Consider the following 16,829-nt stretch of genomic DNA (forward strand, 5'->3'; position numbering starts at 1 on the left):
CGTATAAGTGGCCGCAAGCACGTCCAGGCTACAGAAGGTGCTGCCTCTCAGGCAGAAATGCATTGTTCAGAACCATCGGCGCAGCTGTTCGCTAAGTTGTTCCGAAATGTAGATACGCTTCGAGGCATATCTGAACCCGATTAGTAACCCCATTATCATTGCGTGCCAACGCGCGTCATGCCGAAGCAGCGATAACGTTCATGTCTCCGGCACAGCTCCGCCGCGATTGCATGAATAAAGTGCAAAAAATGAGCCCAAATTCAAAGTATTCAACACTGGAGAAGGACAAAAGATGGCTTTGCGATCACAACTATGTGAGGAGATACATAGCATGCGGGCGAGCACATCCCGGCTATAACTCGCAGTCAGTCGCAGTCTCGCACGCTCTGTCACACAGCACACCATCGCACATCGCGTCACTCCTCCTGGCTCAATGGTTTTTGTTCCTAGGTTTTTAGTTTGGTCGTCTCCATATCCATATGATGCGGGCGCTGCAGGGCTGCGGGAGACAGCGGGAGCATGAGCGGGAGAATACAATGCACATGACAGCTTTGTGTAAATAATTTTTTAGCGCATTGCTAATTGCGAAATACCATTTTCACACCGCAGTAACTTAATTTGTTTCATCTTTTCCGTTCATTGCTTCCACCAACGTTGATTTAATGTGTAGATGGCGCACCCTTCCACTGCAGAACGTAAATAGAAAGAGAAAAGTAAAAGTCGTTCTTACCCCAGAGTCTACGTAAGACCGAGAGCGTTTCCCAAGTTTCATCCGCATATCCATTTTTGTTCGCTTCATTCTGACTCTCGTTCATTGCTTCTCTTCAAGTTCATAACTTAACATATTTCGAAATCCTCACTTGTCGTTCATCGATAGATCATCGTTGTCGCCGGCAATCATGGAAGGCACAGGGTAATGTAATGTTTTTGTTCTTGGAACTGTTTCGTTCAAAGTGTCATTTGGACACGGGCTTGAAAAATACTCGAGGTCATTTTTCCGGCCGTACGTTTCATCCTGAGGTTAGTGCTGATATTTGCTATGGAAGAATGCCCACTCATGAGGAGTCTTGCTGGTTAGAGCAGAAATTTTAGCTTTTCAACTTAACTATGTGCAAGACGCTCGAAGCTGCATAATTAGTTGCCAGCGGTCAGCTTTTTAGTATGGTGTACTTTGTATGCATAGGGCATTTGCTTGGCTGCCGATTCGGTGTCTTCTGGCTCCCGACTCGGTGTCTTTGCCGATCCCGCGCCGATTTTATTTTTCTTTTGTTTTGATCAGCGTCGCATAGTTTGCGCAAGATTTTGACGATAACTGTTCGGCTGCTTTCCAGCCTACAAGCATCAAAAGGAAACGATCGGTAAGGTAGGCACTATGCATATTTACATTAACTTCGTGCGTTGATAAATACGTGTGCATTCGTATTCACCATAACGCGGCTGTTTCAGGCCGGTGTGGTCATCCTGCTGTCTCCGCGCCGTGTATCTTGGCTCGCGATTCTATAAAAAGTTCGATTGTTCTGCCACTTGCAGTATATGCTGAAACAGATGTTCGGTGAAAAGCTGCAGTTGAATTGCGGCCTACTGCTTGTTTTGCAAGCACCTCCCAGTGTGCGAAGTGTTGAAAAGTGTATCGCTGCTGCCAAAAGCCTCATGGGTTTCCCCGTGTTCCGGGAATCATTTGCTGGCATGTAGCTTACAGGTTTACATTGCTTGTGGTTAACACTTTGGATGCTGAGTAGTGTTTAATATATATATTTTTTCCAAATCTGCCTTAAAATGCAGCGTAATTCGCGTTTGACTGAGCGAGCGAGGCGGGGGATTGAATGTAAAGTTTTTGCATGCCAAGTAATGATATTGTGCATAGCTTGCTTTGATGGGCTACTGCCGCAACTGCATGAGCGCATATGGAACCACTGATTTGTGCTTGCATTGTGCTCATGCTGGGGTTTGTCTGTTTCAGGTTGCAGTGAGCGGGGCAATGTTTGCCACAGGGAAGCTGTGCGTGCATCAGATTATTTTGGCCATGTGGCGCAGGAAGCCCATTCTACTATTCGTGGTGCTGGTGGTGGTGCTGCTCGTTGTGTTAGTCCAGTATAGCTCACTGGGCAGCCACAATGGACGGGCCGAGTCGCTGCTGGCCTCCCCGTTTGGCATGGCTCTTCCCGCAGTTCCTGAGCAGCAGTGGGCCGCCCCGCAGCAACAGCAGCAGCAGGAGAGGTCGCCAGGGGGTGATGTCAGACCCGTCAAGGAGGTGGTACCTAGTGCCCCGAAAAGCAAAGTCTTCGTCCCTCAGCTACGGTTTGTTCACTTTGACCTGAAGGGGGCACCACCCAAGGTGGCCTTTCTCAAGCAAGTCTTTGTGCTCATTCGGGAAGCTGGCGCCAATGGTATCCTCCTTGAGTATGAAGACATGTTTCCCTACCATGGCTCCCTAGAGCCAATACGTGCAAAGAATGCTTTTAAAAAGTCTGAGATTGAAGAGATTCTTGCTGCTGCCAAGGAGAACAACCTTGAAGTTATTCCTTTGGTGCAGACATTTGGACATTTGGAGTTTGTGCTTAAGCTGCCGGAGTTTAGACACATACGAGAAGCTGATGAGCATCCGACAGCCCTTTGTCCATCACGCAACGAAAGCTTCACAGTTGTGAGCACAATTGTAGATCAAGTGCTGGAGCTGCACCCAAATGTGAAGTGGCTGCATATTGGCTGTGACGAAGTGTTTCACATGGGCTACTGTTCTCGTTGCATGCAACATGACCGAGAAGAGCTGTTCCTGACGCATGTTCAGCGTGTGGCACACCATGTAAGAGATCGACATGGCCGAGTGCCCATCATCTGGGATGACATGTTGCGACAGATCAGTGCTGAGAAGTTAAAGCCTCTGGGCAAGCTCGTGGAGCCCATGGTGTGGTCCTACGTGAAGGATGTGTATCGCTTCATTAGCTATAGTAACTGGGCCACCTACAGTGAAGCATTTGAAGCCATTTGGGCAGCTAGTGCATTTAAAGGTGCTTTTGGTGAGACCCTCACTGTGCCAAATGTACGCATGCACCTAGAGAACCATGAAGGCTGGCTTGAAGTGATGAATGAGCAGCACAGTAAGTTCCCCCACTTCCGTGGTATTGTGGTAACTGGCTGGCAGCGTTACGACCACTTTGCCACTCTGTGTGAACTCCTCCCTGCTGGTCTGCCATCCCTAGTTCTGAACCTGCTGGTGCTGTCAAATGGGGCATATAGCACTGAAATCCTCTCGCGGTTCCACAGCCTGCTGAAGTGTAGTCACTCCCGGTCGCCGATGGACCTCCAGAGCGACCCATACCTTTGGCAGAAGGGCTATGGCTGCTTCTTCCCCGGATCTGCTGTATTCCGACTCACGCAGACACATAGCGAGGCCATCAAAAAAGCAGATGACTACCTGCATGATGTGACCGTCGGTAAAGCTTGGGTTACCGAGTATAACGTCCGCCGCAACCTGACGCTGCCAAGTCGCGTGGATCAAGTGCTTGAAGAGCATTCATCCACACTCTACACGCTCACCTCTCTCATACATCAGGCGCGCGACGTGCTGCGCGAAGTCTTCGATGAGTACACAGTGGCCGAGTGGATCGAGCAGAACATCTACCCATCGGTGCTGCGCCTTGAGAAGTTATGGAACGACGCATTGTCCATCAAGAAGCCGCGCACGTGGCCGGTGCGACCGCTGGATCCGCTACCCGACCTGCGCCGCTTCAATGTCGGAGGTGTCTGATCGGACACGCTGCTCTAGGGACTTTGTCGGGGTGTGCACGAACAAACGTGGAAAGCGGGACGGTACTTGCTGTTTTTTTTTTTTTTTTTCTATTAGTGAGTTGGGTTTTAGAACGTCATTCTGTTGTTGTACCTGCTGTATGCATCTTCACTCTTGTTGAGACACGGCCAGGACTGTCTGGTGTTCGCTGTACTGTGCTACATATTTATGTTCACTGAGTGTGCATCAATAAAAGGCCTTTTTAAGTTACTTTCCTAGCGTTTTCACACGAGTTTGGCATAGATATAAATTGTAATGAAATTTTGAGGCCTACTGGCGATATTACCATGAACCATTCAAATCTTTTTTTTTGTTCTTTTCTGACACCCGCCGACATGTGCTACAATCGGTGATAAGGCCGCATGTCGGCGGCTGTCACACGTTTTACTGGTTCATCTGCTTTGCCGTGGCATGTTTCATCCGTCCAGCAACCATAGAAACCCCGCAGGAGTGGCGCAGTGGTTAGACCGCTCGATTGCTGTGCCCAAGGGTGCGGAATCGAATCCCGGCCTCGGCGGCCGCTTTTCGGTGGAGGAGAAAAGCAAGGTGCCCGTGTATGCCCGTGTGCTGTGCGGTGTCAAGTGCACGTTAAAGAACCCCAGGTGGTCGAAATTTACGGAGTCCTCCACTACGGCGTCTCTCAAAGCCGAGTCGCAACCCCCACAAACCGAATCTGCTGATCGCCATCAGCACCACAGTGAGTCGACGATAGCCGTTCGAACAAATCCAATCCAAGAAGACGAGGAGGTCGTGGAACGAACAACAAAGTTGGGGCTATAACTAGCCATCTGTTCATGCTGCATTTCATACGCTTTCTTCCACCGTGATTTCATACTAAGGTTAAAACAGAATCGACAATGCAAAACGAAGAGAGCATGTATTGCATCCCAGGTCTGTAGGAGTGTGTGTACCTTTTTAGTTTTTCTTTTTAATTTTTCTGTTCCCGCATAATGTTAATACCACGTAGTGCGGATCGTGCTGCCTACAGTGCATCTCATCGCTTAATGGCGACTTTTCTCGGACTGGCGGGAACGTTTCATGCTTACTGCTATCTGTAAAAGCTGTTTAGCTTTCATTTCTAGCCATATGGCTGCAAGTTAATTGTTATCGGGAAGGATTCAGGCAAGAGCAGTGAAGTCCTCTTCAGCATTCCTTAGTTTTCTTCGCCGATCCGACACGTTATAGATTGCTCGAATACGCGTCCACGAAGGAGCTTGATATTGCTTCTTGTTGTAAAACAGACCTCAGGGATGTGGTTGCACAGGCCAGAGGGTCTGCTAATGTATCGATATTCACGAAGTCTTGCCGGCAGGAGCTTTGGAATACAATGTGATGTTGAAGTTTGCAATCTCCGATTTGCTAATTTTAGGGCAAAGGCTCTGCGCCTCTGGTGATAAATTCCTTGGAGGTGATGGAACGTACGTCCAGAACGGGTACATCTATGCAAGTCTTGCAGGCCTTATCAAAATACTACGTCAGAAGGACATGGTAAGCACAACACTTTCCTCAAGTGAGGGAGATTTCCATTGCTAAAGAGAGTCCATCAATACTATGCTAAAGGTATAATCTTTACCATCTCACTAGTAGCCATTCAGCTCGATCATTCGACAGGCATAATATCGTATCGCAAAACTCATAAACCTGTCAATTAGCCCTCGCTCCTATTAATCGGCACATCTGCCAGTAAAAATCGACCAATAGGAGCGAGGCTAACTGATCTGTTTGTGACAGATTTATTTTATTTCATACCTGCATCGCCTTACGGCACTACAGCGAGGTGATTATTAAAGTTTTGTGATGTAATCGGAGCGTAATTCGCCCTACGCTGCCCCTGGGGCCGAATTATGCTACGATCGCATCACAAAAACTCGCAAACTGATCGGCTAGCCCCGTCCCTATTAGTCGATACCGAACGGGGGACCTGTCGACTAATAGGAGTGGTTGCTAAGTCACAGGTTCGTGACTTTTTTTGGGATGTGACCGTAGTGTAATTCGGCCCCTGGTTCACAGATAGTGCGGCTTATAGAGCTGCGTGCGGCCGTAAGCTTTTTTTGCCCATTAAAGGTGCTCACTTGATCTGTTTGTCTGCTATTATCATCCTTGACCAATGTTTTATGCTTGCAATTTTTATTTAAGTACATTCGCCAAGGCATTCTCTCTTCTCAAAATCGGCTATTAAAACAGCCATAATGACAACCTTTTTTGTTTTCTAGGCCAGAAAAAGAAAGCTGTTGTAATTCTGCTGCCTTGTTTGTTGTCTGCATCTGCGTGGACAAATAACAGTATGCTTTAAAAAACAAAAAGTGATGAAGGGGGCTATTTGTCACAATGGGTGCATTGTTTCAATCCTAGCAGCTATAGGCATCAACTAATGCATGGTACTGGAGCAATGCTATTTGACTAGGCCTGTACTTCAGTAGGTCTTGGCCCATGTGGTTTCCACAGGGTGTAAGGTCAGGGTAGGGTTGGTAGGGTAGCTAGTCCTGGAGTGGTAGCAGATGCCTCCTTGTAAGTGTGAGCTGCCTTCGCAGGGCCAGGGGAAATGCTATAGGCACCGTGCAGAAACCCAGGGGGCAGCACTCGCAGCGAACAGGCAGCGCCACGAGTGGGCGCCGGAACAGTTTGATAGGGAGACGCGTGGCCGCCTAGGAAGGGCGCGCGCTTGAAAAGGCGGCCTGCGCAACGAAATGGTAGGAGTTTCAGCCAGCTCGAGCGACTTAGCGAAGCACAAACGATGCGAGAGCCACACGACACAAGACGCAGAGACAGAGACGAGCCCTGGCCGCCCGCTGGGCGTTTATTTCTAGGCTGGAAACACGCGAAACTGAAGACGACAGGAGAAGCGCGCGCAGCTGGAAAAGGCCGAACAAAACACGAAGGGGGTGGGAGGGTGGGGGCGTAAAAAACACGGTAAAAATGTAGAAAAGTACAAAAAACATTTGTGGCGAACGCCCCTCCTCCCAAGTGTGGTACAGCTTCACAAAGGCCAGCTCGAACGCCCCAAGCTGGGGTGGGTGAGAAAAAAAAAGAAAGATTCGGGGAATCGAGCAGCCGAGAAGGGTGGAGCGAGTATGGGAGAAGAATAGGAATGAATGAAGCTGTAGTCGAAGAAGAGAAAAAAACCTAAAAAAAAAGGGGACAAGCCTGAAAACTCGAGAACGCGATTACCGGGGCCTGAAGATGCCGCAGGCACTTACATTACGCAGACGGATTTTGAAGAGCTTAAGCTGTTTTCTGGTGAGGTGGTTGCCACTTTTCTGGACGATAAAGGAAAGGATGGCAGATGGCACGCGGTCGCTGATACAGCGACACAGCTATGAGAATGGAAACTGCCTTACAGCACCGCACAAACGATCTACAGTTTCTAATACACATTCATGTCTTCCTCTCTGTCACATGTCAGAATTGTGGCATGCTTAATTTTCTTTTTCGTTGAAAGAACGTCCTGCCTCATCCCGACTTGAATGCTAGTTTTCTTTCAGTTTTGTTTTTTTTTAACGATCCTTAATGCCTCTTTTAACGGTACTTTAAAGTCCTCTGCCACAAAATTAAGTTTTGACAGGGGAAGGTAACAGGTGGCAGCCAGCCGCCCGACAACTTGTTTGGAGCAGGATGGCATGTAATGAATGCAAGATCTGTTCAGAGTGTCCACGAATAAGTAAAAAAAAAAAATATAAAACAAACATTTTTTACTTATTTTTTATTATAGTCTTGATTGAGCAGCATCGCATGAGAAACAGCTTATCATTCGAGGTTCAACAACTCAGTAGACATCAAAATGTCATTAACACAACTAAATGAATAAAGCGTATGGAATGGCACCTCCTGAATCACATCTACAGAGGAGGGCGAAGTGGACAGCGAAGGATGGCGAGGATGGCGAGGAAAAAAAAAAATATATATATCAAGCTGGGGGACGGACAAAGGAAGCCGTCCAAGAGGAGAAGGAAAGTAGCGGCGTAAGCGTGGAAGGAAAGGGTGTGGAAAGAAGAAAAGGAACGAGCTGAGAGGAGGAAAAAAATAATGAAAGTAAGCAAAACAAAAATTGCCAAGGCAAATTCGCGAAACTAATGCGCAAGACATAGTAAATGCGCCATTTAAACACTCCATTCCTGTTGATTACTCTCTGCATTGTACTGGTGCTTATGCAAGCTATCGTAGACAGGGAAATATAGACCACAGGACAGCATAAATAAAAATTATGCAGTGAACAACTGCATCCACGAGCGCGGCCCACAGGCGCGCACGGCGGTCCCAGTAGCGCTGATGCCTATGAGTTGCCCAATTTCTTTAAATATTTTTTTTTTTTTTTTGCGGGTTGAGAAAGGATGCTAATGCAGGTGAAGGTATAGTCTGTCCTCTTTCGGGAAAAATGCTTCGCGGTAAATCTGGACGTGGCAATACCCGGGCATGATTGCCAGCTCACTGCTCGTTGGAAGGCAGCGATTCGCCTTAGCGTCGCTTCGCTTCGTAAACCTTATTCGGTGACACGAAAAATATTTTATCAGGCCAGTGAAAATGTGTGCAACAGCAGCAATGCCAGGACTGCAGCCTAGCAATTCATTTGTGACCATAGAATGCCGCGAATCGAAAGAACGAACGGCGAATGCACCCCACGCACAGCAGATCCGCCGCGTCTCCGCTGCACGGCCGGGCCGCGTCTCCCTACCAAACTGTTCTTCCCGCGTGTCACACCGCGAGTTACTCCTGCACGGTGCCTATAGTGTGGGCTGCTATTGGCAGAAAGGGCACTGTGATGGATGTCTGGTTGTACAGAAAAGCTGTTGTTGGAGAAGGTAGGGCAAAGCGACAGATTGTAGAAGGTGCCAGGTTACCGTGTTTGTTGGCGTTGATCAGAAGGAGCATGTTGTGTTGGACAAGCGCTTTTCAGAACTGGTCAACTGCAGGTATCAAAGTGGCAATATTTTACTGTAGTGTATGTGCAAGATCTACTGTGCAAGGTCACGAATCTAACCTCGCCGGGGTGGCGCAGTGGTTACGGCGCTCGACTACTGTTCCCAAGGACGCGGGATCAAATCCCGGCCTCGGCGGCAGCTTTTCGATGGAGTCGAAAAGCAAGGTGCCCGTGTGCTGTGCGATGTCAGTGCACGTTAAAGAACCCCAGGTGGTCGAAATTTACAGAGTCCTCCACTACGGCGTCTCTCATAGCCTGAGTCGCTTTGGGACGTTAAACCTCACAAACCAACCAAGGTCACGAATCTAGTGTCAAGTTGGTTGCGAATCTTTTGATAGAGGTAGAGATTTTTTTCTTTTTTTATTTTGATTCTGCATTTTGTGAGACTTTATGTACTACTTATGAGTTATGAGTCTGCATGCAGTTTGCTTGGTGTAATCAACAACATGCATGGTACTGTTTATGTGTGTGCTTCCTCATTAAAAGCTACTCATATAAGAATTTTGCAATTTCAGAAAACTTTGGTTGAGGTGCAACGGTGTACAAGCCAGAACGTTCCTGCACCAGGAAATATAGTGACCGTCAAGGTCACAAGTGTCACACCTCGATTCTGCAAATGCTCCATCTTGGCTATTGAAGAATGTGAGCTTTGGGAACCATTCCGGGGCATCATTCGGTGAGTTGGCTTGAAATTCTGAAATAGGACTCGTCAGCTAAACATATCTTGATTTTTGAAATTAAATTTTCTCTCTGCCCCCCCCCCCCCCCCCCCCCTCCCCCTTTCTCTTGTACTCTAGAAAAGAAGATGTACGAGAACTTGAGAAGGACACGGTAATTTTGTGTGCTCTGCTGGGCTCTTGTTCTCCACAAAGCTGCTCAGTATTTGAATTTCCTTGACAGAAGGTTTCTCATGCCAAAGCATCCAGTGTTCATCCCATGACTACAGGCAAAATTCTTCCACGTTAAATGTTGACAGTAGTTTCATTTTTTGTCAATCAGTGCAAGTGCTTTTATGTGTCATTTTTTTTGGGGGGGGGGCATAAAAAAATTGTTAAATTAGATTGGACTGTAGCCCATGCTCACTGCTTATATCATGGGAGGACTTGTCTGGCATGAGGCTTTATGTGCTTATAGCATTTATTGATGCATTTTTTTCTCCTCTTAGTGAGTAGGTATCAGAAAAAATGCACATTAGATTAAAATCAATCTACCTTCTCTCTACATTATCCTGTGGCTATGATAAATGTATCCAATTAGTAACAGGTGAAGGGGTCACATGCATTTATTTGTTTTCATTTTCAGTTTTTAGTCTATTTAACCAAGTTAAGTTTTCTTTCACAAATTCACCTCATGATTTTTTGCGTATACTTGTTCTGGGAAATTTGCAGGAAGTCATATTGTTTTTTTGTGGCCTGGAGTCGAATAACTTAATGATCTAATAGATAAATAGTCACTGACTGGTCCACTAGCCTCGCTCCTGTTGGTCGATATGTGTGCGGTCAGGGTGGACCAATAGGAGCTGGGTAAATGGATCGGTTTGTAACCAGTCTTGTGATTAGATCATTACGTAATTTGCCCACTGAGCTGTACTTACAGGGGTGATGATTGCTAATTTTTGCTCAGCATTTCTCATGTTCACGTTCATTCAGGATGCTTTTGGAAAAGTGGTGCATGATACTGTAAGCGACAGTGTATCTCGTGTAATTTGTCAATATTTAAAAGATGATGGTTTGGTCTTGTTCATTGTGAGTAAAGAGCTTTGCACAGGGCTATTCACAGTCTCATGACATGGTAGAGACCCTGCTTTTTTTTGGCATGGTTGGTGCTAGCTTTGCACACTGCAGCCATGGACAAGCCATCATGATTGAGCGATCCTGACAGACATAGAATTCATTAATTTTTGTATGCCTAATTTACACCTATATTATTAGGTCCCTTGCAGGGGTCTGTTTAGAAGTTTTAATCACTCTAGGTTGTTCAACATCCACTAAACTTCATCAACATCTGTATTGGGATTTTGCTGCTTTGAAATGCAGACTTTTTATCAGCAGCGGAATACCATGGTCCCTGCAGTAGGTAAATAATTATGTGCTATCTCTGGAAGGCCACATGCAAAAACAAAGTGGTTTTTAATTTCTAAGTCAACTCTTGGAAGCAAACCATGCTGACTCTTTCCGTCATTTTAGCACATTGCATATTGTACATTCAGAGGCTCATTGCAGGGGCCATAGCCTCTGCACAGGTGCCACATCATTCTATCAGAGGTGAAAATTCCTGTCTCTTCCTGTCTCTTTCAATAAGGTCCAGGCACCCACCTGATTAACCTTCATACTTTTGTAACCAGTAAAGTGTATTTCATTTGCCTCCAAATACTTAAACTTCTCATGGGGCCTAGGTACACCTGTAAAGTGTGCTTTAAAGGCCCTGCATCAATGGCAGGGCCTTTCTGGCAAGTGAGTTGCATTCCCCCCCCCCCACACACACACACACACACACACACACTTTTTTTTTTTCAGGTGGAGATGCACAAGAGCTATCGGACAGGTGATATTGTCCTGGCCAGGGTGGTATCCTTTGATGAGTATCAGTAAAAGTGGTGGTGCAATGGCATAATGCTCGAGTGCAAATAATTCTTGACCTTTTGCTTAAGATATCAATTGGTGATGCCCTCTCCTATTATCTCTCAACTGCTGAGAACAAGCTGGGAGTTGTCGTTGCTGTGGGCCCTTTAGGTAAGTTGAAACTTTCAACGTAGATAACATGTTGAGAGTAGTCTAAGACACTCTTAAAAAGGCATGCAACCTCCAGGTTTGCTGTTATAAGCACTGTTGTTCTGCTTTATACTTAGGGAAGAGTATGAAGTTGGAGATCCGAATTGTGCTTTCTCTAGAAAATTACAAAGAAGTAGTACAGGAAAGCTGTCATGTAACGTTCAAGTTTATTTCATCATTAATGTACCCAAGGGAGAAACAGAAAGCTACGGGTCAGTGCCATGTTGTGTACGATGCCATGCAGTGCTTTTACATGGGTTGGATCAGTGAATTAAAAGAAAGATACTGGCTTTTCGCACTGTTAGCTGCATTAATAAGTGAAGGTCTCGTAACCTGAGCTCTTGCTGATTGTTGCATTTTGTAGCGTTCGAATCAAACCTTGTATAGACGGGATGTTTCAAATTATTTGAACAATATTTATTTTCAAAATTATGCAAGATGCTTCAGTGCAGCCGGTGCAGGTTGGTTGCACAGTAGGGCAGACATTATTTGTGACAGAGTACTACAGAAGTATGAATAATTATCTAAAATTATGTAATCAGCTTTATTATTTCTAGCTTTGGGACATATGAATAAATTGGGGTGTGTAGGCTGTGAAAATCAAAGACGAGCGTAGTCTTAAAATTTAAGGTTGGCATCATAGTTCATGTTACCGGATATTTAAAAAAAACTACTTTGAGAGTTTCTGAAGTTGACTTTCCCACACTACACATTGCCAAAGTGGTGCCACTTGAATGAAATACAACTTTAGTTTGCATACTTTGCGACTTAGAATGTTACGTCTGCGGCTCCCCTTGCGGATCTTTGTTCGTGTACATACACTTTGCTTTTCTTCAGCACTAACCGCCTAATTTATGCCTCTCTTATTTCACACATACTCATTAGCATTTCACACATACTCATTATATGAAAGAACACCCGACTTTAGTATAAAGCCGTACTTTAACCAAGCTGTATGAACGCGCCTAGGAGTAGCTTGTCTGACTTGGGATCGAAAGGTCCCAAAGAGTGTGATTCCCATCTCGCCCTCCCATCTTAAAGGAACTACTCCAGTTTGCACCACCTGCCAACTTAACCATGTCATATGGTTTTGTGTCACCGCACAACCCATCAACCAATCGTTGCTGCCCAAGCATACTAGAGGCATGCTCGCAATTTTCATTGCTGACTCCGGTGCCAGATGTTCCAGAGAATGGAACCTTTAACATTATCACGTTAAAATGGGCTTTTCCAAAATATAGTGCTACCAAAGTGTACATTTGTATGCTTCCAGATTTCGCATTCATTTTCTTAAAGAACTTTCTAGCAGCCACATTGTATTTAACTCTGCATGTACGTAAAATAATGTTCGATGGATGCTAGATTTTTGTAAAAATTATGAATTATGGTCATTGTTCTTTGATCTCTGAAGGGACAAATTGCAAAGCATGATTGAGAATTTATGCAAAGCAGTACGGTGGGTCTAAAATTAATGCGCCGAAAACTAAAGTAAGGGTCAACAGTCCTAGATGAGAACAACAGTTTACGATAGGCAGCAAAACATCGGAAATGGTAAGGGAATACGTCTACTTAAAGACACAATCTGCTAACTTTTTTCTTGCGTCAGTTGAAAACTCCTTTTTTAAATTGATAAATACGCTGCTGTGGTGCTGAGAAACACAATACAAAAATTTAAAGCTGGATTTTTCTATGTGGCAGTCCTGTTTTTTTCAGTAATAGACGGTATCAGCGAACCCTGACTTTGAGGGCATGATATAGTTAGTATAGTAACTGTGAAACAATACGGACACGATTGCCATGCCATTTAGGTGCCTTGCAGCGGCAGTATGGAAGATGACACTAACCAGGATGCACAGAGTTTGTTAAACCTATAATCGAGATGACTAAGACAGTTATAAATCAAAACATCGGAAATGGTAAGGGAATACGTCTACTTAAAGACACAATCTGCTTACTTTTTTCTTGCGTCAGTTGAAAACTCCTTTTTTAAATTGATAAATACGCTGCTGTGGTGCTGAGAAACACAATGCAAAAATTTAAAGCTGAATTTTTCTATGTGGCAGTCTTGTTTTTTCAGTAATAGACGGTATCTGCGAACCCTGACTTCGAGGGCACGATATAGTTAGTATAGTAACTGTGCAACAATACGGACACGACTGCCATGCCATTTAAGTGCCTTGCAGCGGCAGTATTGAAGATGACACTAACCAGGATGCACAGAGTTAGTTAAAACTATAATCGAGATGACTAAGACAGTTATAAATAAAATGGGAAAAAATAACTGAATTAAAACTAGTAATATCTAGCACAGATATACTAACAACCGTTCCCACCTGTAGATACTGTGCCTTTCCTTTCCCGTGAACCAATTATTATTATTTAGCAGCGCTATCAATGGCAGCGCCGCTGCAAGTATAGTGACATTGGTTGCATTACTTGCCTGACTTGTTTTTGAAAGCATTTTAAAAGTGAATACAACAAGATTAAAGAAATGAAAATAGCTGCACTTTTATTAAAAGGCAAACGAGTAGGCTGCTTGAAGTTGATATGAACAAAAATAACTGTGTTTCTCCATCTCTGGCATAGTCGTAAAATGAAGTATATCCGCTTCATTTATTGCAGGCAGCTGCATGTTAGTCGCAATGAAAGCACAGAGGCTGGTGTCACCATCTGCTCAAACCTGACTTTCTCGATCAATTTAAAATATAAAATCCTGACTAAAGTGCAATTTCTGCCCTCAATATTGCCAAAAGTAGTCAGATCTGCCAGAATATGTCAATATTTTTATAGCCATCTCCGACAGTGGAATGTCCTTTTTGGGCCTGGTAGCAACTGCAGGTCCAGACCATGAGAGTGAAATAACTAGGACACCAAAAATATGGTGGGGTTTATTTTTCAGGTAGTGTCTATTCTTCAGTAGTCGCCAATATCCCTCAAGTGAAAAGCATATAGCAGTTGCATCTTACTGGTGCTTACTAGTACTCAACTATCTGCCCAAAGATGTGGGATCGTATCCCGGCTGCGGTGGCCGCTATTCGATAGAGGTGAAAAGCAAGGCGATGTGTGCTGTGCATTGTCAGTGCATGTTAAAGAACCCCAGGTGGTTTAAATATCTGGAGCCCTTCACTACGGTGTCTCTCATAGCCTGAGTCACCAAGTACTCACCTATGGTGCAGTGATGTGCAGGTTAGCAGAAATGGTAGAATTTGAATTGAGGGCAGCGAGCTATGGAAAGAAAAATGAGGAGAGTTGGTTATGGAATGAACAGAAGTTAATGAATTCTTAGTCGAAATCAAGGAGTACTAATGGGCATGGGGAGAGCCTGTAATCTGAAGGCAACATGACTTAGGGTAACTGATTGGATTCTAAAATAAGGCAAGCACAAGGACTGGCTAAGAATCACATGAGGTTGCGGAGTTTGCGGGTTAACTTTCTAGCATACTGGGATGATCCAGGCTCGTCAAAAGATGACTGTTATTTCTCGTTGCAGATGAGTCCAGCTACTCGCGTGTTTTGTAGCACTTTGTGTCCGGCTTGTAGCGAGTATGGCTTGTCCAACATAAATTTTTACTCAGCCAACCGATGATGTTTTTGGGTACAGAAAGACCATTCTGGCTCAAATTTCATAAGCAGAAATGTCTGTAAGGGAGTTTAAGGTGCCAGCAGCTGGTGCAGGTGAGGGTTAATTGGAGAGATGCGGGAGAGCAATTTGCCCAGCATTGAGTGTAGTCAGTCTGATGGTGATGATAATATTATAAGAGAAGAACTTTATCTTTATGCTATGTTACCAGTAAAGGAGTTTCGAGTGCATTTGTCATCATTGTTTGAATTGTAATGTGTATTGTTTTCATTTGTAAATCAGATGTATGCTAAGCATTGATGACTCCACTGTGCTCACGGTTACGTGTCAGCATGCACTTAGCTACCCTTCTGTGTATAGTTTAATCATTTTCTTGTTTATTTTTAAGACCGTGCAGAATTTTGGGGATAGTTCATTGTACACTAATATTGTTATTGTGCTGGTGATTTATAGTTTGTTAAAATTAAGGTTGGATTAGCCTTGCAGTAATGTCCTAAGATAGTTTGTCTGTGCCCCATAGTGAAGTAAGATTTTCATCTTTCCATCCCCAGGCATTCCTATGGTTCCTGTCAGCTGGACAGCCATGCAGTGCCCTGTGTCCAGTATCAGGGAATTCAGGAAGGTGGCCAAGCTGGGGCCTGTAACCTAGACAGTCGGGGAGGGGGGGGGGGGGAGCGCTTTTGTACATAAAGTTTTGAAAACTGGCCTCTGTGAATTTGTAACCCCAACCCCACAACACGAATGCTATTTACCACAAAATTTCTGCCACAACTAAGATTTTTTTTAATCCTTAACTGTAAACAAACCATTCAAAGCAGTGGAATTATTTTCCCCACAATGAAGAATTTTTGCGGTGTAGTTCCGTTTCAACAAAGGTCAAGCAAGCAAACAGTCATTTTATTTTGAAGCACCTAAAGGTACAGGGTCAGCCATTCTTGGGGTGAACACACGAGCATAGGGTTGCCTTCTTAGGAAGGCCATTGCATCATACATGTTCGCTCATCAAAGAAAATTGGTGCTGGCGAAGGTGGACCTTGTGGTGCTGTTTGTCTGCTATCACGTCTTGATGCTTGGCCATCCAAAGAGCTGCAGCACGAGTTCACTGTAAGAGTCCATGACCCTGTATGTCGGACTCATCCAGTCAATTCTCATTTTGAACCATGTGGCGGTGGTAGTAAGTGCCAGTGATAAGGCTTTGTCTTTTTTTTTTTTTTTCATTTTTTTTTTTTGCTTCACTAAGCCAGATGTTCAGTCTCTAGTGCAGCAGTGACGTGGTAAGGCGCGCAGATTGGTAGAGCGACAGCGAAACGTACGTCAAAATGTTCCATCTTGTCCTGCGCGTCGGGGGCAGATGTCGACCTACCGAATAGCTCTTTACTGTGATGCATGAATTCATGTACCGCGCTCGCATGAGCCCGCGAACATCACTTTGAGTCTCATGAATGACGTGCTGGGCCTATTAAGTTTGGCAGGACCGGGGGATAGTATTAGAAAGATTCCCTTCCAGCCGAGCAGGCAGGAAGCCCCGTTATGCCCCTATGTCAACTTCACAATACAAACACTCTGGGCTTGACGGTGAGACGCGTGCTGGGCACCACCGGAGTGTGGCAGGAGTTGCGCACGGATGTTGATCGTAAGCCTGGCAGCGTTAAAATAAACTCATTTCGAACGAGTCAGTGCTGAGGAGTTAAGCAACGCGAACGTCAAGTACGGACCTGGCCGCGTTCAACGTAAACTCCCGGTAGGGATCTCGCAACAATCGTCGTCTCTGACGAG

General features: G+C 45.1%; 2 protein-coding genes across 3 annotated transcripts; both read left to right on the forward strand.

Annotated features, from left to right (window-relative positions):
* The first annotated feature begins 672 nt into the window (after window positions 1–672).
* Window positions 673–3,997, forward strand: LOC146206398 (hexosaminidase D-like). 2 transcript variants are annotated; one of them, XM_084591063.1, is made up of 2 exons: window positions 673–913; window positions 2,035–3,997. In XM_084591063.1, the coding sequence occupies exons 1-2, from the start codon at window positions 900–902 to the stop codon at window positions 3,746–3,748; spliced, it is 1,728 nt and encodes a 575-aa protein (XP_084447189.1). In that variant the 5' UTR covers window positions 673–899; the 3' UTR covers window positions 3,749–3,997. The 2 variants fall into 2 exon arrangements, with proteins under 2 accessions (XP_084447189.1, XP_084447188.1); XM_084591062.1 differs by lacking the exon at window positions 673–913 and having other exon boundaries at window positions 1,979–3,997.
* Window positions 3,998–4,508: 511 nt separating this feature from the next.
* On the forward strand, window positions 4,509–15,717 carry Csl4 (exosome component 1 Csl4). Its single transcript, XM_084591069.1, has 7 exons — window positions 4,509–4,678; window positions 5,157–5,275; window positions 9,218–9,378; window positions 9,500–9,533; window positions 11,219–11,269; window positions 11,353–11,434; window positions 15,605–15,717. The coding sequence occupies exons 1-7, from the start codon at window positions 4,645–4,647 to the stop codon at window positions 15,700–15,702; spliced, it is 579 nt and encodes a 192-aa protein (XP_084447195.1). The 5' UTR covers window positions 4,509–4,644; the 3' UTR covers window positions 15,703–15,717.
* The last annotated feature ends 1,112 nt before the right edge of the window (window positions 15,718–16,829 follow it).

This window comes from Amblyomma maculatum, chromosome 1 (assembly GCF_055883805.1).
Source record: "Amblyomma maculatum isolate TAMU_Amacu chromosome 1, ASM5588380v1, whole genome shotgun sequence".
NCBI lineage: Eukaryota > Metazoa > Arthropoda > Arachnida > Ixodida > Ixodidae > Amblyomma > Amblyomma maculatum.

Excerpts from the sequence above, each read along its gene's own strand:
- Csl4 (XM_084591069.1), top strand. The coding sequence starts at position 4,645 with ATGCAAAACGAAGAGAGCATGTATTGCATCCCAG. Across the intron at positions 4,679-5,156 it reads GAGCATGTATTGCATCCCAG|GGCAAAGGCTCTGCGCCTCT; the intron begins GTCTGTAGGAGT and ends TGCTAATTTTAG. Across the intron at positions 9,534-11,218 it reads GAGAACTTGAGAAGGACACG|GTGGAGATGCACAAGAGCTA; the intron begins GTAATTTTGTGT and ends TTTTTTTTTCAG.
- LOC146206398 (XM_084591062.1), top strand. The coding sequence starts at position 1,979 with ATGTTTGCCACAGGGAAGCTGTGCGTGCATCAGATTATTTTGGCCATG.